Consider the following 13508-nt stretch of genomic DNA (forward strand, 5'->3'; position numbering starts at 1 on the left):
AAGTCTCAATTGACTCCCAATATATAATTTTAAATATTAATATTTCAAAAACTATAAGTTGTACAGGCACCAAAAGGCATATCCATCATTTGGCACAGGAGCTTTACAAATATAAATTACAATGGCAGCTCTAGGACAAAGTATGCAGGAGGAGAAGTGTGCCAAAATGGAGATGACTTGGATGGGAAACTAATCACAATAATGTGCATTACACTGGCAATGCACACTGATAAAAATAATTTTTCGTGGAAAGGGTGGTCTTTGGGGCGGAAGTTTGACTAAGTATTGAGCCCCAGGGAGGAGTGATGTACAAATAGGTGGTGCTTTGTACCAGCAAGTGTTTAGGCAGCTCCACATGGCTACCACAGGAGATTCAAGGATTTCTCTTACATGCATGAATGAGTCAAAGCAACACTCTGGGTATGTATTTTATGAGGGAATGACAACATGTTATAGGGCTTAAAAAAGAATGTTTTTGCACAATACTCCCACCCCCTCAAGTATATATAACTGGATATCACTATTTATGACTAGCTTGTAAAAACAGAAGTGCTCATGTTGTGCAAATAATGTGTGAAGTCATGTAGTCATCTTCAGTTTAGGGATTTTTTTTAGAAATAAATAAAAATCAACCTCTGTAAAAAAGTCTGTCTTCTTTTTTTCCTTCCTATCCCATTCTTATATTATACTATTACTGTCCTAATGTGAAATTTACACACTAAAATACCTAGTATTTCAAAGTTATTTTTAGTCAACATAAGCTACAGAACTCAACCTTGTTGGGAAAAATGTTTATGTTTATGTTTCTGACATACTGTACATCTCTAACTTGGAACCAGATTGAAGCAATTTTACTTTCACTTACTCTACTGGTGTTTTCACAATAACATTGTATGTTACTCTCACATAATGTTTATGGGAGTAACTTTACTAAGATTACCATTCACTGTTTGGATGTCAGTTGTACTGGCTCATGCACAAGCTTTAAATATGAATATATATCTTGCTAAGGACTTTTTGCTCATGTTTTTTACAGTAATAAACTTAACACAAAAAGTAAGGAAATTTGTGTTTGGTAGATTACTCCTTTACTTCTTGGCAATAAATCTTATACAGTTGGAAAACTTCCCCTTTAAATGGTGCCACATTTGTAAGGAACATACATTTGTGCTCAAAATTCCTGTATCAAAGAATTCATTATAAAAACAAGGTTTAAGAATCACAACAGAATGCTTCAAATGATACAAAATAGAAATGCAACTTTCCTCAGTTTATAGGTCTTGTAATACAGTTGAAGAAATTCTTCAACTAAACCAGTGTCCAAATATCACAATATAAAAATTACTCCTGACGTACATTTAACATGGGAAGCACTTAATAAGATAATGATTAGGAAATAAAACAGTAGAGAAAAAAAGTTGGAGTACAACTGTCAATCAATACTTCAGTCACAGTAGGAAAAATATAGGTTTGCACTTAAATAGTCTTTTCTTTTCTTTTTTGGCTTACGTGGTTTTCAAAATTCCTCTTGCCTTTTGTCACACTTAGAACTTATTACTTCCTCTTTGGTGTTCCTGTTGAGGAATGCAAACTCAGATGTTTAGCGTCTGGGCATTCTTTGTCCTTGGCTTTGGCACAGGCGATGATCGCTGTCCTTCAGCAGCTGGGAACATCTGCAGAGGCCTGTTGTCAGTCTGAGCGTAGGGCTGGGAGACGTTCTTGTAGCAGGCTCTCGGTGAAGGCTTGGGACTCGGGGATGGAGAGCTTTGGATGTTGTGCATGGCCTCATACTCGGGGCTGATGGGCTCAGCTTCCTGCTTTTTTACAGAAAGCATCTTTATTTCCTGTTTGTCTCGGGGGTTTGTTTGAGGTTTTGTGCGTCGGACGCAGCAGCATAACGCCACCACAGCGATGAGCAGAAAAAAGATCAGCCCCGCTCCTCCTGCCAGCACTGCCACAACCACCTGAGGTTTAAAACAAAGCAAAGGTGCTTTACATGCTGGACGAACAGTCTCGCTGCTCTCCACACTGACTTTGTTTGCCACGCTACAGGCAAAGGTTCTCTCCTCTTTCAGATGGCTCAGGGAAATTCTCAGAGTTTGTTTTGTTTCTCCCAGTAAAGTCTTTTTATTAAGCGTCCATGAGAAATCCAAACCCTGAGGTTTGGCAACATTGCAACTAAAGTTAACAGCGCTGGAGTCACAGATATGATCCAGTCGAGGCTTTGATACCTTCTCCATCACACAAAGACGATCCATCCACGCTTTAACAATCGTGCCGTTAGAGTGTGAGATGTTTGCTTCATAGATCCCTGCACTTGAAAACCCAACGTTCTTTAGCAAAATGGATCCAGTTGCATTGATGTCTTCCGGTTTCCCCTTGGTCACTCTACCTTTTTGTTTGGTGAAAATTATTGTTTTATTATGAGTCCATCTCAGTGAATGGGTGTTTCCCAGTCCTCCAAAGGCAAAAGGCAAAGTCAGACTTTCACCGACAGCAGCATAGAGGTTACATGTATTGTTTCCTGCTGAGAGATCGATGAGTACTGGGAGAAGGATGAGCCCAACAGCAACAACGAAATGTGCCATACTATGCAAAAAACCAAAAAAACAAAACAAAAAAAAAAAACCAGGACGTCCAAATGTTACAGTTACCGGTAAGTCCTTTTGGCATTGAAGACAGGGTGAAAGCAGATGTAGTCCTGTTGGATTTGCAGCCTAGAGTACAAATGTCACATGAATGGTGTGCTTCCACCCTTTTAAAGGAAGAGACTGTTGAGTGAGAGAGAAGTTATTACTCAAGAGTCTGCTTTCATTTCTCAAAAGGCAACTAACTAAATGCATCAGCAAAGTCATATGACGGCTGATGTTTTCTGCTTCTGTAAGATTCCATACACGCAGTTTTACCAAGGGTCACATGGTTTAATAAATTAATGAAAACACAACACACCTATTCAACTGTAGTTTTCACTTGATGCCACAAATACAGAAATGCTGTTGCTGCAACATGCAATACTCTGAGAAGAAAAAAAGAAAATCCCACAAGCAGCAGTTGTTATTTAGATTTGGCCATGGAATAAATTTGGTATCAAGAGAACCCAGGAAAATATTATTATTTATTCTGTAAAGAAAATAAAATCCAGCAACACAAATAATATTTTCATAAAATGTAACATGAACACAGCATATTAAGTTACTGAAATTATGTGAAAGATATGAGATTTATCACTAGCCAGATATTTATTTCCCTCCTGGCTTTAGCATCATTCTTCCTGCTTATTGGTTTTTTGCCTGTCAAGCAAAACAAATGATTTTTATTTGGCTAATCTAAATTGGTTCAGGGTGGCTGTTATGATAAAGCAAGTGAATAATGAGAAAGTCCAAGTTTATGTAAATATATGTTACAAATGTGGTGGATTATGCTCATTATTTGAACAATCTGAGTGCAAATGATACTTGCACTGTTAGCTGTCGCCCACTGCCATGAAAGGCCTGTTGCTGCCTGTGTTTGTACATAATGTGTTCATTTGTCTGTCTGTTAGCAAAAATTCCACTGGATGTGTTTTATTTGAACATAAACACTGGATGGACATCTTCAAATTATTAAGATCTATTTTTCTTCCATATATGTATTGTGGCACATGTCTTGGTCCAAAAAAAATTGTGCTAGTTCAGCACTTTATATATTAAAACTTTTAGCTCCTTCAGGAGCCCTGTGATGGACTTGCGACCTGTCCAGGGTGTACTTCGCCCCTCGCACTGTGATAGCTGGATATGGGCACCAGTGACCCACGCGACCCTGAAAAGGAAGAAGCGTGTACAGAAAATGGATGGATGGATGGATAGCTCCTTCAGGATATTCCGGCCTTGACTTTTGGTATTTTAGTACTTTATAGTGTTTCAGATATTTAGCTTTTTCTGCTGCTTCTTTTCTCATTGAAACTGAATGGAGATGTTTTCAACATCAATAAAACCCTTTAAACTGTTCAAAAATCTTTACTGTACCTTTTACTTTTTGTTCTGTTTATGCTTTTTTACATAGTTTTGAAAGTATCAGATTTTGTTGGCTTTTATTTTGTTGATTTTAACTTTTTTTTTCGCTTTTATAGCTATTACTCTGACCTTTGCATTTTTCAGTTAATTGAAAAAAAATATTTGCACTTCCTTCTCCTAATTTCAGCCCTTTCTGTGTTTTTTAGTTACTTTTTTTTTTAGCTAATTTTAGCCAATTTGGGCTTTATTCAGCTAAATTAATCTTTTTTGGTGATAATTACAACTTCATCACACGTGCTTTATCTGTTTCTTTGTGCTAAAATCAGCTACTTTTAAGCTTTTTAGGACAGTTTTAGCTTTATCAAAACAAACTGCAAGTACTTCTTTTCTTGGTTTTGCTCATTTGAAATTGTCACTCTCATTCTCCTGTCTGTTAATTTTAACTAGCTTCTACTACTTTCAGCTTGTTTTTGCTAATTTTAGCTACTTTATTGCTTTTTTGACCCCTTTTTTGCGATCTTTACACTGACATTTCACTTTTGTTGTCTTACTTTCAGCAAAAATTCATATTTAACTCGCATTAAGATTTGTTATTAAATCCTTTAAGCTTGATTTTCTGCAGCTTTCAGCAACAATCTTTCAGCATTAAGCCAGAAAACAATTCCTCTAAATAGTCTTTTAATTCAAGTTGGGTTTCGAATGGGTACATCTAAAAATGAGATTGTCAGTATTGTGGTTCAATGCATAAACGATTCACCTTTGAAAAATAAACCACCTGCAGGTAATAGACAGATTTTTGTAAACCCCCCCCCCAGCAGCTTTTCCAGTAAACCAATGTTCAGCGAGCATCCAGGAATAACTCACTCCATAGATTTTTTTTCATCCACAACTTTTCAAAGTATACCTGCCTTGGCTCAAGCTCCAATAGAGTGAGTTCATTGTGCACAGAGCAAACTATATAATTCCACACAATTAGCAGTGATTCACACTCTTTCTGTAACTCTCTGCACCTTCAAAGAGACACGTGGCATGACAAACACCTGTTTCTCCTGGTTTCACTGTCATTAAACATTTTCCCTCCCTGAGGCATTCCATTGATGGAGGTGTCAGTGATTCAAAGGGGCTGAGCGCTGAATGCTATAAATTCTTGGTTACCACTATTGTTTCAGGAACATGTTCCCGTCACCACAGCTTATAAACAGAAACATGTGTAAATTCACATGACTAAACAAATATTACAAAATTAAAGGTACTTGTTGTATACATGAAATCAAAAGTATAAAGCATTATCCTACATCAAATGGTTGAAAGGGTTCACTCCAGTTTTCCAGATATTACTGAGTGCCATTCTGAAATGCAGGTATGCACTCACTGTAAACAAAGTGCCCAGCTTCAAATATTCTGAACTATACTTTTAACCTCCTATATCAGTGTGAACACTAAACACACAGTCAGCACCTTGACCTCATCACATATGTTTCACTTCAAATACACTTAGCTGGATTCTGGCCAACACAACAAAACATTCTAATAAATTCAAACTAAGTGCTAAAATCAATCTTAGAAATTATTTGGCATGTTTACCATAAAGGAAGCTAAGTTAAACTTTGTGGCTTGTAAGAAAAAAAAGACAGAAAACATTTTTGAATTTTTCCATTTGTACAGCTGTTTTAATCTCAGAGCCTTTCCCTCTGATGTGAAACAATTTTTTTTTTATTGATGAGGCTTCCTCAGTGTCACTTGTTTGGAATGAAAGCTTGTTGTTAGGCCACATGAGAGATTGTCAGCATTTGTTCAAAAGGATGTTTAAAATATCCTGATGCATCTCAGTAATCCAGGTAAAAAATCAAAAAGAAAAAAATTGTGTAGGTCTTCTTCAAAAGAATGTCCCAACACAGACGAGCTACATCTAATGGCCAGAACTCTGCAGTTTTCACTCATTTACAGGCCAGCGGTCACTCTTTCAGAGATGAGGATGTTCTCATTCTTGATAGAGAGGAACGTTGGTTTGAGAGAGGAGTAAAAGCCATTTTTGTGAAGAAAGACCGTCCATCATTAAACAGAGGTGGAGGCCTCCGTTTTCAATTGTCCCCCTCCTACAGCGCGGCCATTGCCAGTATCACTCCACCCCCTGTTAACAATAAGTGTTAATTAGGTGTCAACGATAGCCATGTGATGTGAGTATCAGTCACATGGAGGCAGGACTCAAAAGCCTGAATTTTGCCTGAAACTCTCAGACTGAAGAAGTCTCTTGGAGAAGAGACGAAACGTTTCATTAAAGAAGAACCCGTCCAGAAGACCTATACAATTTTTTTCTTTTTGATGTTTAAAATAAATATGATGCTGCAGACTTCTGCTTTTTTATTTTTATCTGACCTTACCTCACTTCACTTATCTCCTCATCATGTCAGAGGAATTGAGATACAGGGAAAAGAAATGTACATATACGTATGTAGATTTTGCTTACTGTATCTTAAAATCCAATAAACCATAGAATCTGTTACACATTTTACCAAGATGTTGATAACTGGAGTCATTCCCATAAATTGTAGCTTTTATGATTTTATACAAACATTATTCAGTGTATCTGTTGAGCTGCCCTCCTAATTGGCTACACAGCAGGATCTAAATAGATCAAACATGGGTTAATTGGCCCTGGGTCTTGGTCCCTCAAGGTGTGAGGGAGGGAGTCCATCTGGGTACCTGATGTTTAATTCAGGGGCCCAGATGGAGCCCTAACAGCCTGGCTGAGAGATCCTTGACTCACACTTTCACCAGACGTGACTGGATGGCCCCAGGGAATGAGGCAGGGGTGTGGAGGGACCCTTCTGGTCCCCAAAGTCAATGTTTTCTTGGGACGGTGATTTCAGAGTTTAGGTACTTTGAACTTGATGGAGAAGGGTCTGGTCTCACCAGGGTTGGCGACAAGCTCGTTATTCAAATAGCTCATAATGAACAAACATAAATCTGCATGCTCAGTAAAATTAGATTAGTTTTTATACTGAAAACAGTCTGGACTTCAATAAACAATTAAAACAAAATAAAAAAAGATTCTAAATGCTATTTATCAAACTAATTATAGATAGCAGTCAGCTGTGCAGACATCAGTGCATCACTAAATTTGTCTTCTCTCCTACGGAAAAAAGTTTTCAAAAACTGGAGGTTTGTGATGTGGTTGCAGATTACTTGTTTGCTGTGTCTTGTGTTTTGCCTCTGAACAAACCAACATTAGCATTTTAATGTTTTTACATGTGAATTTTTTACAGTATTATAAAACACGTTTTGAACGTGTTTTCATGTAGAATTGAAACATAAAATGAGTTTCAAATGAAAATTCAAGATTTGCATTGGTGAAAACGCGTAACAATGGTTTCTTTTTGCTCACTGTGTGGTTTTGTAACATTTTTAACATGTGATGGTTTTTCTGTAAGACAAAGACCAAATATGATTACTGCTTTGTTAATATGTTAGGCCTCAAAGGTTTTCCTGAAGTTTGTATTTGAAACACAACAAATGTAATTAATTCAAATATACAGTAAATAAACATTTACAAAATATCACGAATAAGGCAAAAAATGATGGAAACCATAAACTCAGTTGTAAAAAAAGTAGAAAAGGGTTAAATCTAAAAATATATTAAATATAGTAGTGGAATAAAGTGGTGTAAAGTACTTGGGGCATGGGGCTTAAGCAGTTAAAAAAAACTCGTCTCAAAAATGTAAACATGAATTTTAAAACTTTAACACATTTAAATGGACTCAGTGAAGTCCATTAAAATTTTGCAATTACTTAATTTGGTTGAGAAAAAGTATTTAAATATTTTTTCTAGAAGAACCCAAATATTCGCTATAGCTAGCTGCTGCTGTCACTATTTCCCCTTACAAGTAACCATGAAATTATATGTAAATAATTATGATGAGAAGTTGACTGCGGTGTAAATGTTTATAAAATAACTCATAGTACAGATATGATTCTTCACAAACTCTATTAACCTGTAGAATTAAATTGTTTCTTTGAATCGAGATTGTTTAAAAAAGCTGTCTAATGCTCACACTGAGGTCACTTTGAAAAACATCACATCTCACTTAGGACCATATTGGAAAACCATCTGGGTCAAATTGGAAAAAATAAAAATAAAAAAAAAAACAGATTTTTCACATTCAGATTTTCGTTTAAAAAATAAATTCTGAAATGGGTCACATAAGAGCAAATAATCAGACTGTGTTGCATTTGTCTGCAGAGAGAACTGAGCCTAAAACAAGTAAAATGTCAGTCACTTCTAATCTTTACACCAAACCTGACTCATATTAAAACTACCAAACCCATTAGTCCTAAAGGGTCCTGAAGAGTCCTGAAGGTAATGGCTTGTGTGTGAGACTCAGACTCTAGGATGAGTTAGATTGTTGAGTGGTAGACTGCAAGATTATGGATAAAAGCACCATATAACTGCAAATCCACTTACCGGGGTAGGTTTATTACTGCAAACTGTGCTGTCTCAAAAATAAGTGGACTGTTGTAAAAATGGTGGGCTTCTCTGAGTAGCTTACCAGCTAAGAGGACATTTTCTTTTAAAAAAGAGTTCTCTAAAGATTGTGCAGCTAATTAAAGAAAAGGATGTTTGAGGGTACAGACCCAGACACGGGTCACAGGTTTACATAATAAAAGTACTAAGCTTATTAATCCAGTCGGAAAAGATAATCTAAGTCTGAAATGTGTGAACACCATAATCATATTAGTGCAATCGTTTACATAAATCTGCATAATCCAGCACAAAAGCTCAAACACATTAACCTTGTGGTATTTGTGTAAGAAAATCTCTGCATTTGGCACAAGAAAATTCAATTGTGCCTTTCTTCACAGTACTTTTGATGTGAGATTTTACTTGGAAAACAGTAGATTTTCCAGTCTTTCCTGTTTTCTTTTGTTAAAAACAGACAATCATGCATCTATTCAATCCCAAGGGTGAATTTAAAAATTGACCTAACTTGCATATTTTTGGAGTGGGTGGTGGAGAGCCAAGAGAAAACTCACGCATGCATAGAGAGAACATGCAAACTCCAAACAGAAAGGCCGCAGCTGATATTCAAACTGGGATCTTTGCTGTGAGGAGAAAATGCTTGGACTAAACACAAAACTTCACATTCCTCATCTCATTGATATGACTGAGCAATACTAACAAATAACTGAACTCTATGTGGTATTTTGTGCTTTGTTATTGACATTAGCAAACAAAAATTACTGTTTTCAGTCAGTTTTACAGACATTTACAAGGTTTGAACAAAAGGGTGATACGCATTTCTTAAGAGTGTTAGCCACCCCCCCACCNTTTTTACATGTAAAAGGCCAGTGTTACCAGTAGCCAAGTAGTTCTGTCATCTTAAAAGCAAAAATACAAGTTGTGTCCAATATGTGATTAGAGCTCATGACGTGTGCTCTCCATGTCTTTTTCACTGCCAACACAAGAACACACAAGCAGTTCGTCAATCTTTTAATCTAAGCAAAGCATTCTCTCACATGTCCATCATTTTTACATCCACTTATATCCTTTTACTCCTCGTTATACTTCTCCTTACAACATTAAAGGCTCTTCAAATGCTTTCACAAATCATGCTCCTTGTGAGTTAAAGTCACTACCACCACTTTCCCAAAACAGTGTCGAGACAAAAGCCAGGCCTTCTCTTGGTCTTCTGACAGGGTTCAAGAGATCACAGTTTATAGTATTTCCTCCTGCAGAACATGGGGCCCTAAATTGTCTGGTTTTGGCCATGCTGCTGGAGGATGGAAAAGAAGGGCGGTTCTGTGGTTCAAACACAATATAGGCTGGGGGGTGGGGGTGGGGGGTTATCATTGAAGACCGCTCCAGATCCGCCACTGAGAAGGAAGCCGCTTATATCATCTTTGTTTTGCTTGGGTCCAGCTGTTTTCGCTCACTCGGCCAACCCACTATCTGCTGATGCGTTAGATCTTTGATGTGCGATGGGAGGCGCTGACCTCAAAGCTTAGCTCCTATCAGTCGCTGTAGTTCAAGTTTAAACAATTGAGAGTGATTATTTTTGTTTCCCAGGGCATCTGTTGTCTGGATTCACCCTACCAGCCAATGAAAAAAAGGAGGAGATTTAAGTTTAGGATGAATACAACACATCGTGTCTAGTGAGTTTCAGTTACAAATATTGCAAGTGTTTAAAGCGTCCACTTTTCTTTAATAATTAATCCAAACAAAAATTTTAAGGTTCTGTAAAGCCAAATTAAATACATGTTTGGACCTTTGTACTTGCTGGAATGTTATCCGGTCTGCATTTTTCTTTTTAACACTAATAAACCTTTAATCCTTTAAAGATGTGTTTGTCACATAGTGTCCTCCCTGAACGTTATCACACTGCAACTATCTGTTGGGAAACTAATATCACTGTCAAGTTGTGTTTTTAAATGAAACTTACATTGCTTAAAGTTCTATTGTCAGCTTGCGTGCCAAAGTTTTAAATAAAGTTGACCCAAGATCTATTAGTGCTCACAGTATGCGCTGTGAATAATAAAATACTGAACCACTTTGTACCGATTCACTGACTCAAACATGCACAATGTGAATAAATTTCTAGATCACAGGAACCGATGCAGTTTTAGAAATAAATCTGAGAGTACTATTATGTCTTTGCACCAATAGCACTTGATTTATTAAAATATTTAAGAAAAAGTTGGCAAGCAGGTTCATTTGTTGACTATAAAACAGGGAAAAACATCAGTGTTAACAAGCTGTATGCTAATGTCTGGGGTCATTGAGGGATTTGAATAGTGAATGTGTTCAGATTTTGAAATATGTATTTTTCTGGACTGGAATAGAACAGGAAATGCAAAATATTTAAGTGGTGTTACAGTGTGTAAAAAAAGAGAGGTAGTTTGTTGTTGCTTCTTCAAGGCGGTGCAAAGTAACAGATCCTGACGAGTGGAGAGAGCAAATTTATCCACCAACAGACTATAGTAGTACCAGGGTCTTGCCAGTCATAGATTAATGTCATTCATATCAAGCTGCTGCATTTTAAAACAATCATTTATTAAGACAGTTAATTGTAATTAGTTCAACATAATTATTGTAGAAATACACAATTATTGTGTTTTGTGGGGTGGAAGGTGGAGTTTTAGAGTGTATTCACACCCATTGATGTATATTACTGGAAATGGCATCACGTGACCTGGGTGTGCTTCACACGTGGGATTTTTATCCATTGAGCTAATGCTAACGCTAACCAAATATTTTGCTATAAATGGCATAAATTGTTACAACACATTTACAAGAGCTAAAAGCGTTATGTTTCACAGTTAAATATTATGCATATTTAACCTAAATTAATTATTTAAATCGTAAAACCTGTGTTCTAACATTTAAAAAGCCGCAATGTCCATGTTTAACCTTATTTAAAATCGATGTTATTTGTTGTCAAATATATTATTTACTGTTATTAAACATGTAAAATATGGATTTTATTGGATACTGACTAGTTAGACTGCATAATAATTCAGAAATTATGATGTAGACTCGCTAATGACAGTGATGTAATAATTGAGTATCATAAATAGTCACACTGTGAGACAGGCCGGTTTATTCAGATATATTTTCTATATTCAGTATTTGTCATTTTTAACATTTCCAGACATAAATAAGAAATTGTGTGCCAGCTATGGGTCAGCTTCAGATACAGCCTGCATCATTATGAAGCTGAAGAATAATTCTTTGTAACCTGAAATAGTTTGGATTTTGTTTGTTTTTACTGATGTTAAAATTATTGTAGTTTACAGCAAAAACTTTTGTAAAGTTAAGCTGACATAAAACAGTATATTTACAGTATTGCAATGTGTAGATTTGTAATTCTATAGTTGTTTTATTGAAGAAATATTTGTTAAACACTCGTATGTACACACAGTAAAAATAGATATGTATACTGTGTAGAGAGCACTTTATATGTGCATATTAATATACATCTATACGTTTAAATTGATTTTTCCAGGTGCACACACGTTTGTGTGTGTGTGTGTGTGTGTGTGTAAGTAAACTATTTCTATAGCACCTTTCACAGACAATCACAGTGCTTCACAGAAAGCAAAAAAAAATTAAAAATAACAGATCACAGATATAACAATACACAAAAGCACATTAACTAAAAGCCTGTCTGAATAAAAATGTCTTAAGATGTTTCTTAAAAGAGTCAGTAGAATCTGAGCAGCAAAGGGACAGAGGGAGAGCGTTCCTAGCCTCGCGGCCACCACCTGAAAAGCTTCGTCTCCACGGGTCTAATGGGTTCGAGGGACCATCAGCAGCATTTGATTAGAAGACCTCAAAGTCCTGGATGGACAGAGAGGCTTCAGAAGGTCCAGTATGTATTTTGGGGCCTGACATGAAGTGCTATCAGGTTTTGCAGGTGGAGGTCGACGTGAGCAAATACAATTGACAAACAGAGGCTGAGGCAGAATATAAAAAGGTAAGTGATTTTATTATACAGGTGCTGGGAAATGGGAATGGGACCTGAAACAGAGGTTTTTGCAGAGGTGAGTTTATGCAGGTTATCCAGTAATGGTTCTTTGCAGGTAAGTAATTCAGAGGGGTTCTTACAGGCTGGAGAAGGAGATGAGGCTTGGAGGAGTTGGTCCAAAAGGTTGAGATCCACAGGTGAGTATTTACAGGTGAAGATCTAGTTACAGTGGTTTGTGGGAGGCAGCGCATGAAAATCCTGGTGAGTGGCTCTGGTCTTCAAGGCAATAAGCAAACATACTGAGGGTCGCTTTCTGTTAACAGGTAAATAACAAAAACACAATGGTAAGATTAACTCTGGGACTGACAACAGGTAGCTGAGCTCATACCAAAATGAGGTGATGCATCAGCGACAAGAAGATCCTCAGCACAGCCTTTAAGAAGCCTTGGGGTTGATGAGCCAATCTTCATGCAGGTGTGGGAAATCAGCGCTTGAGCCAATCAGGGAGGCAGGGGGTGAAAACACCAAAATGCCTCAAGTGCTCTGAAAGTTAACACTAAAAATTTAAAATGACTCCTCAAATGCACAGGGAGCCAGTGCAGAGAGTTTAAAACAGGTGTAATGTGGGCTCTGCTGTTAGTCTTTGTTAATAACCTCGCTGCAGCGTTCTGCACAGACTGAAGCCGAGTCAAGGAGGATTTGTTTAGACATGTAAAAAGACTGTTGCAGTAATCTAAACGAGAAGAAATAAAAGTGTTAACAACCATCTCTAGTTCCTTCTGTGACACAAAAGATCTCAGCTTTGAAATGTTCCTTAAATGATAAAAACAGTTACAAACTAAAGTTTTACAATGCCTGTCAAAAGACAGAACCATCAAAGACAACACCCAGATTTCTGACACTATTTTTCACTGAAGGGGTTAAAAATCAAGGTGCTGCCTGATTACATGGATTTTATCATCAGGAGCGACAATGAGAGTTTCAGTCTTGTTTGCATTTAACTGCAGGTAGTTGTTGTTCAGCCATATTTTGACTTCTGACACAGTTACTGAGT

The 13508-nt window shown here is 37.0% G+C and overlaps 1 protein-coding gene across 1 annotated transcript; it reads right to left on the reverse strand.

Moving 5' to 3' along the window:
* Positions 1–1097: 1097 nt before the first annotated feature.
* si:dkey-11f4.20 (uncharacterized) lies at positions 1098–2708 on the reverse strand. Its single transcript, XM_014020814.1, has one exon. The coding sequence runs from the start codon at positions 2586–2588 to the stop codon at positions 1593–1595; it is 996 nt and encodes a 331-aa protein (XP_013876268.1). The 5' UTR covers positions 2589–2708; the 3' UTR covers positions 1098–1592.
* Between the last annotated feature and the right edge of the window lie 10800 nt (positions 2709–13508).

Source organism: Austrofundulus limnaeus, unplaced genomic scaffold, assembly GCF_001266775.1.
Source record: "Austrofundulus limnaeus strain Quisiro unplaced genomic scaffold, Austrofundulus_limnaeus-1.0 Scaffold267, whole genome shotgun sequence".
Lineage (NCBI taxonomy): Eukaryota > Metazoa > Chordata > Actinopteri > Cyprinodontiformes > Rivulidae > Austrofundulus > Austrofundulus limnaeus.

Excerpts from the sequence above, each read along its gene's own strand:
- si:dkey-11f4.20 (XM_014020814.1), bottom strand. The coding sequence starts at position 2,588 with ATGGCACATTTCGTTGTTGCTGTTGGGCTCATCCTTCTCCCAGTACTC.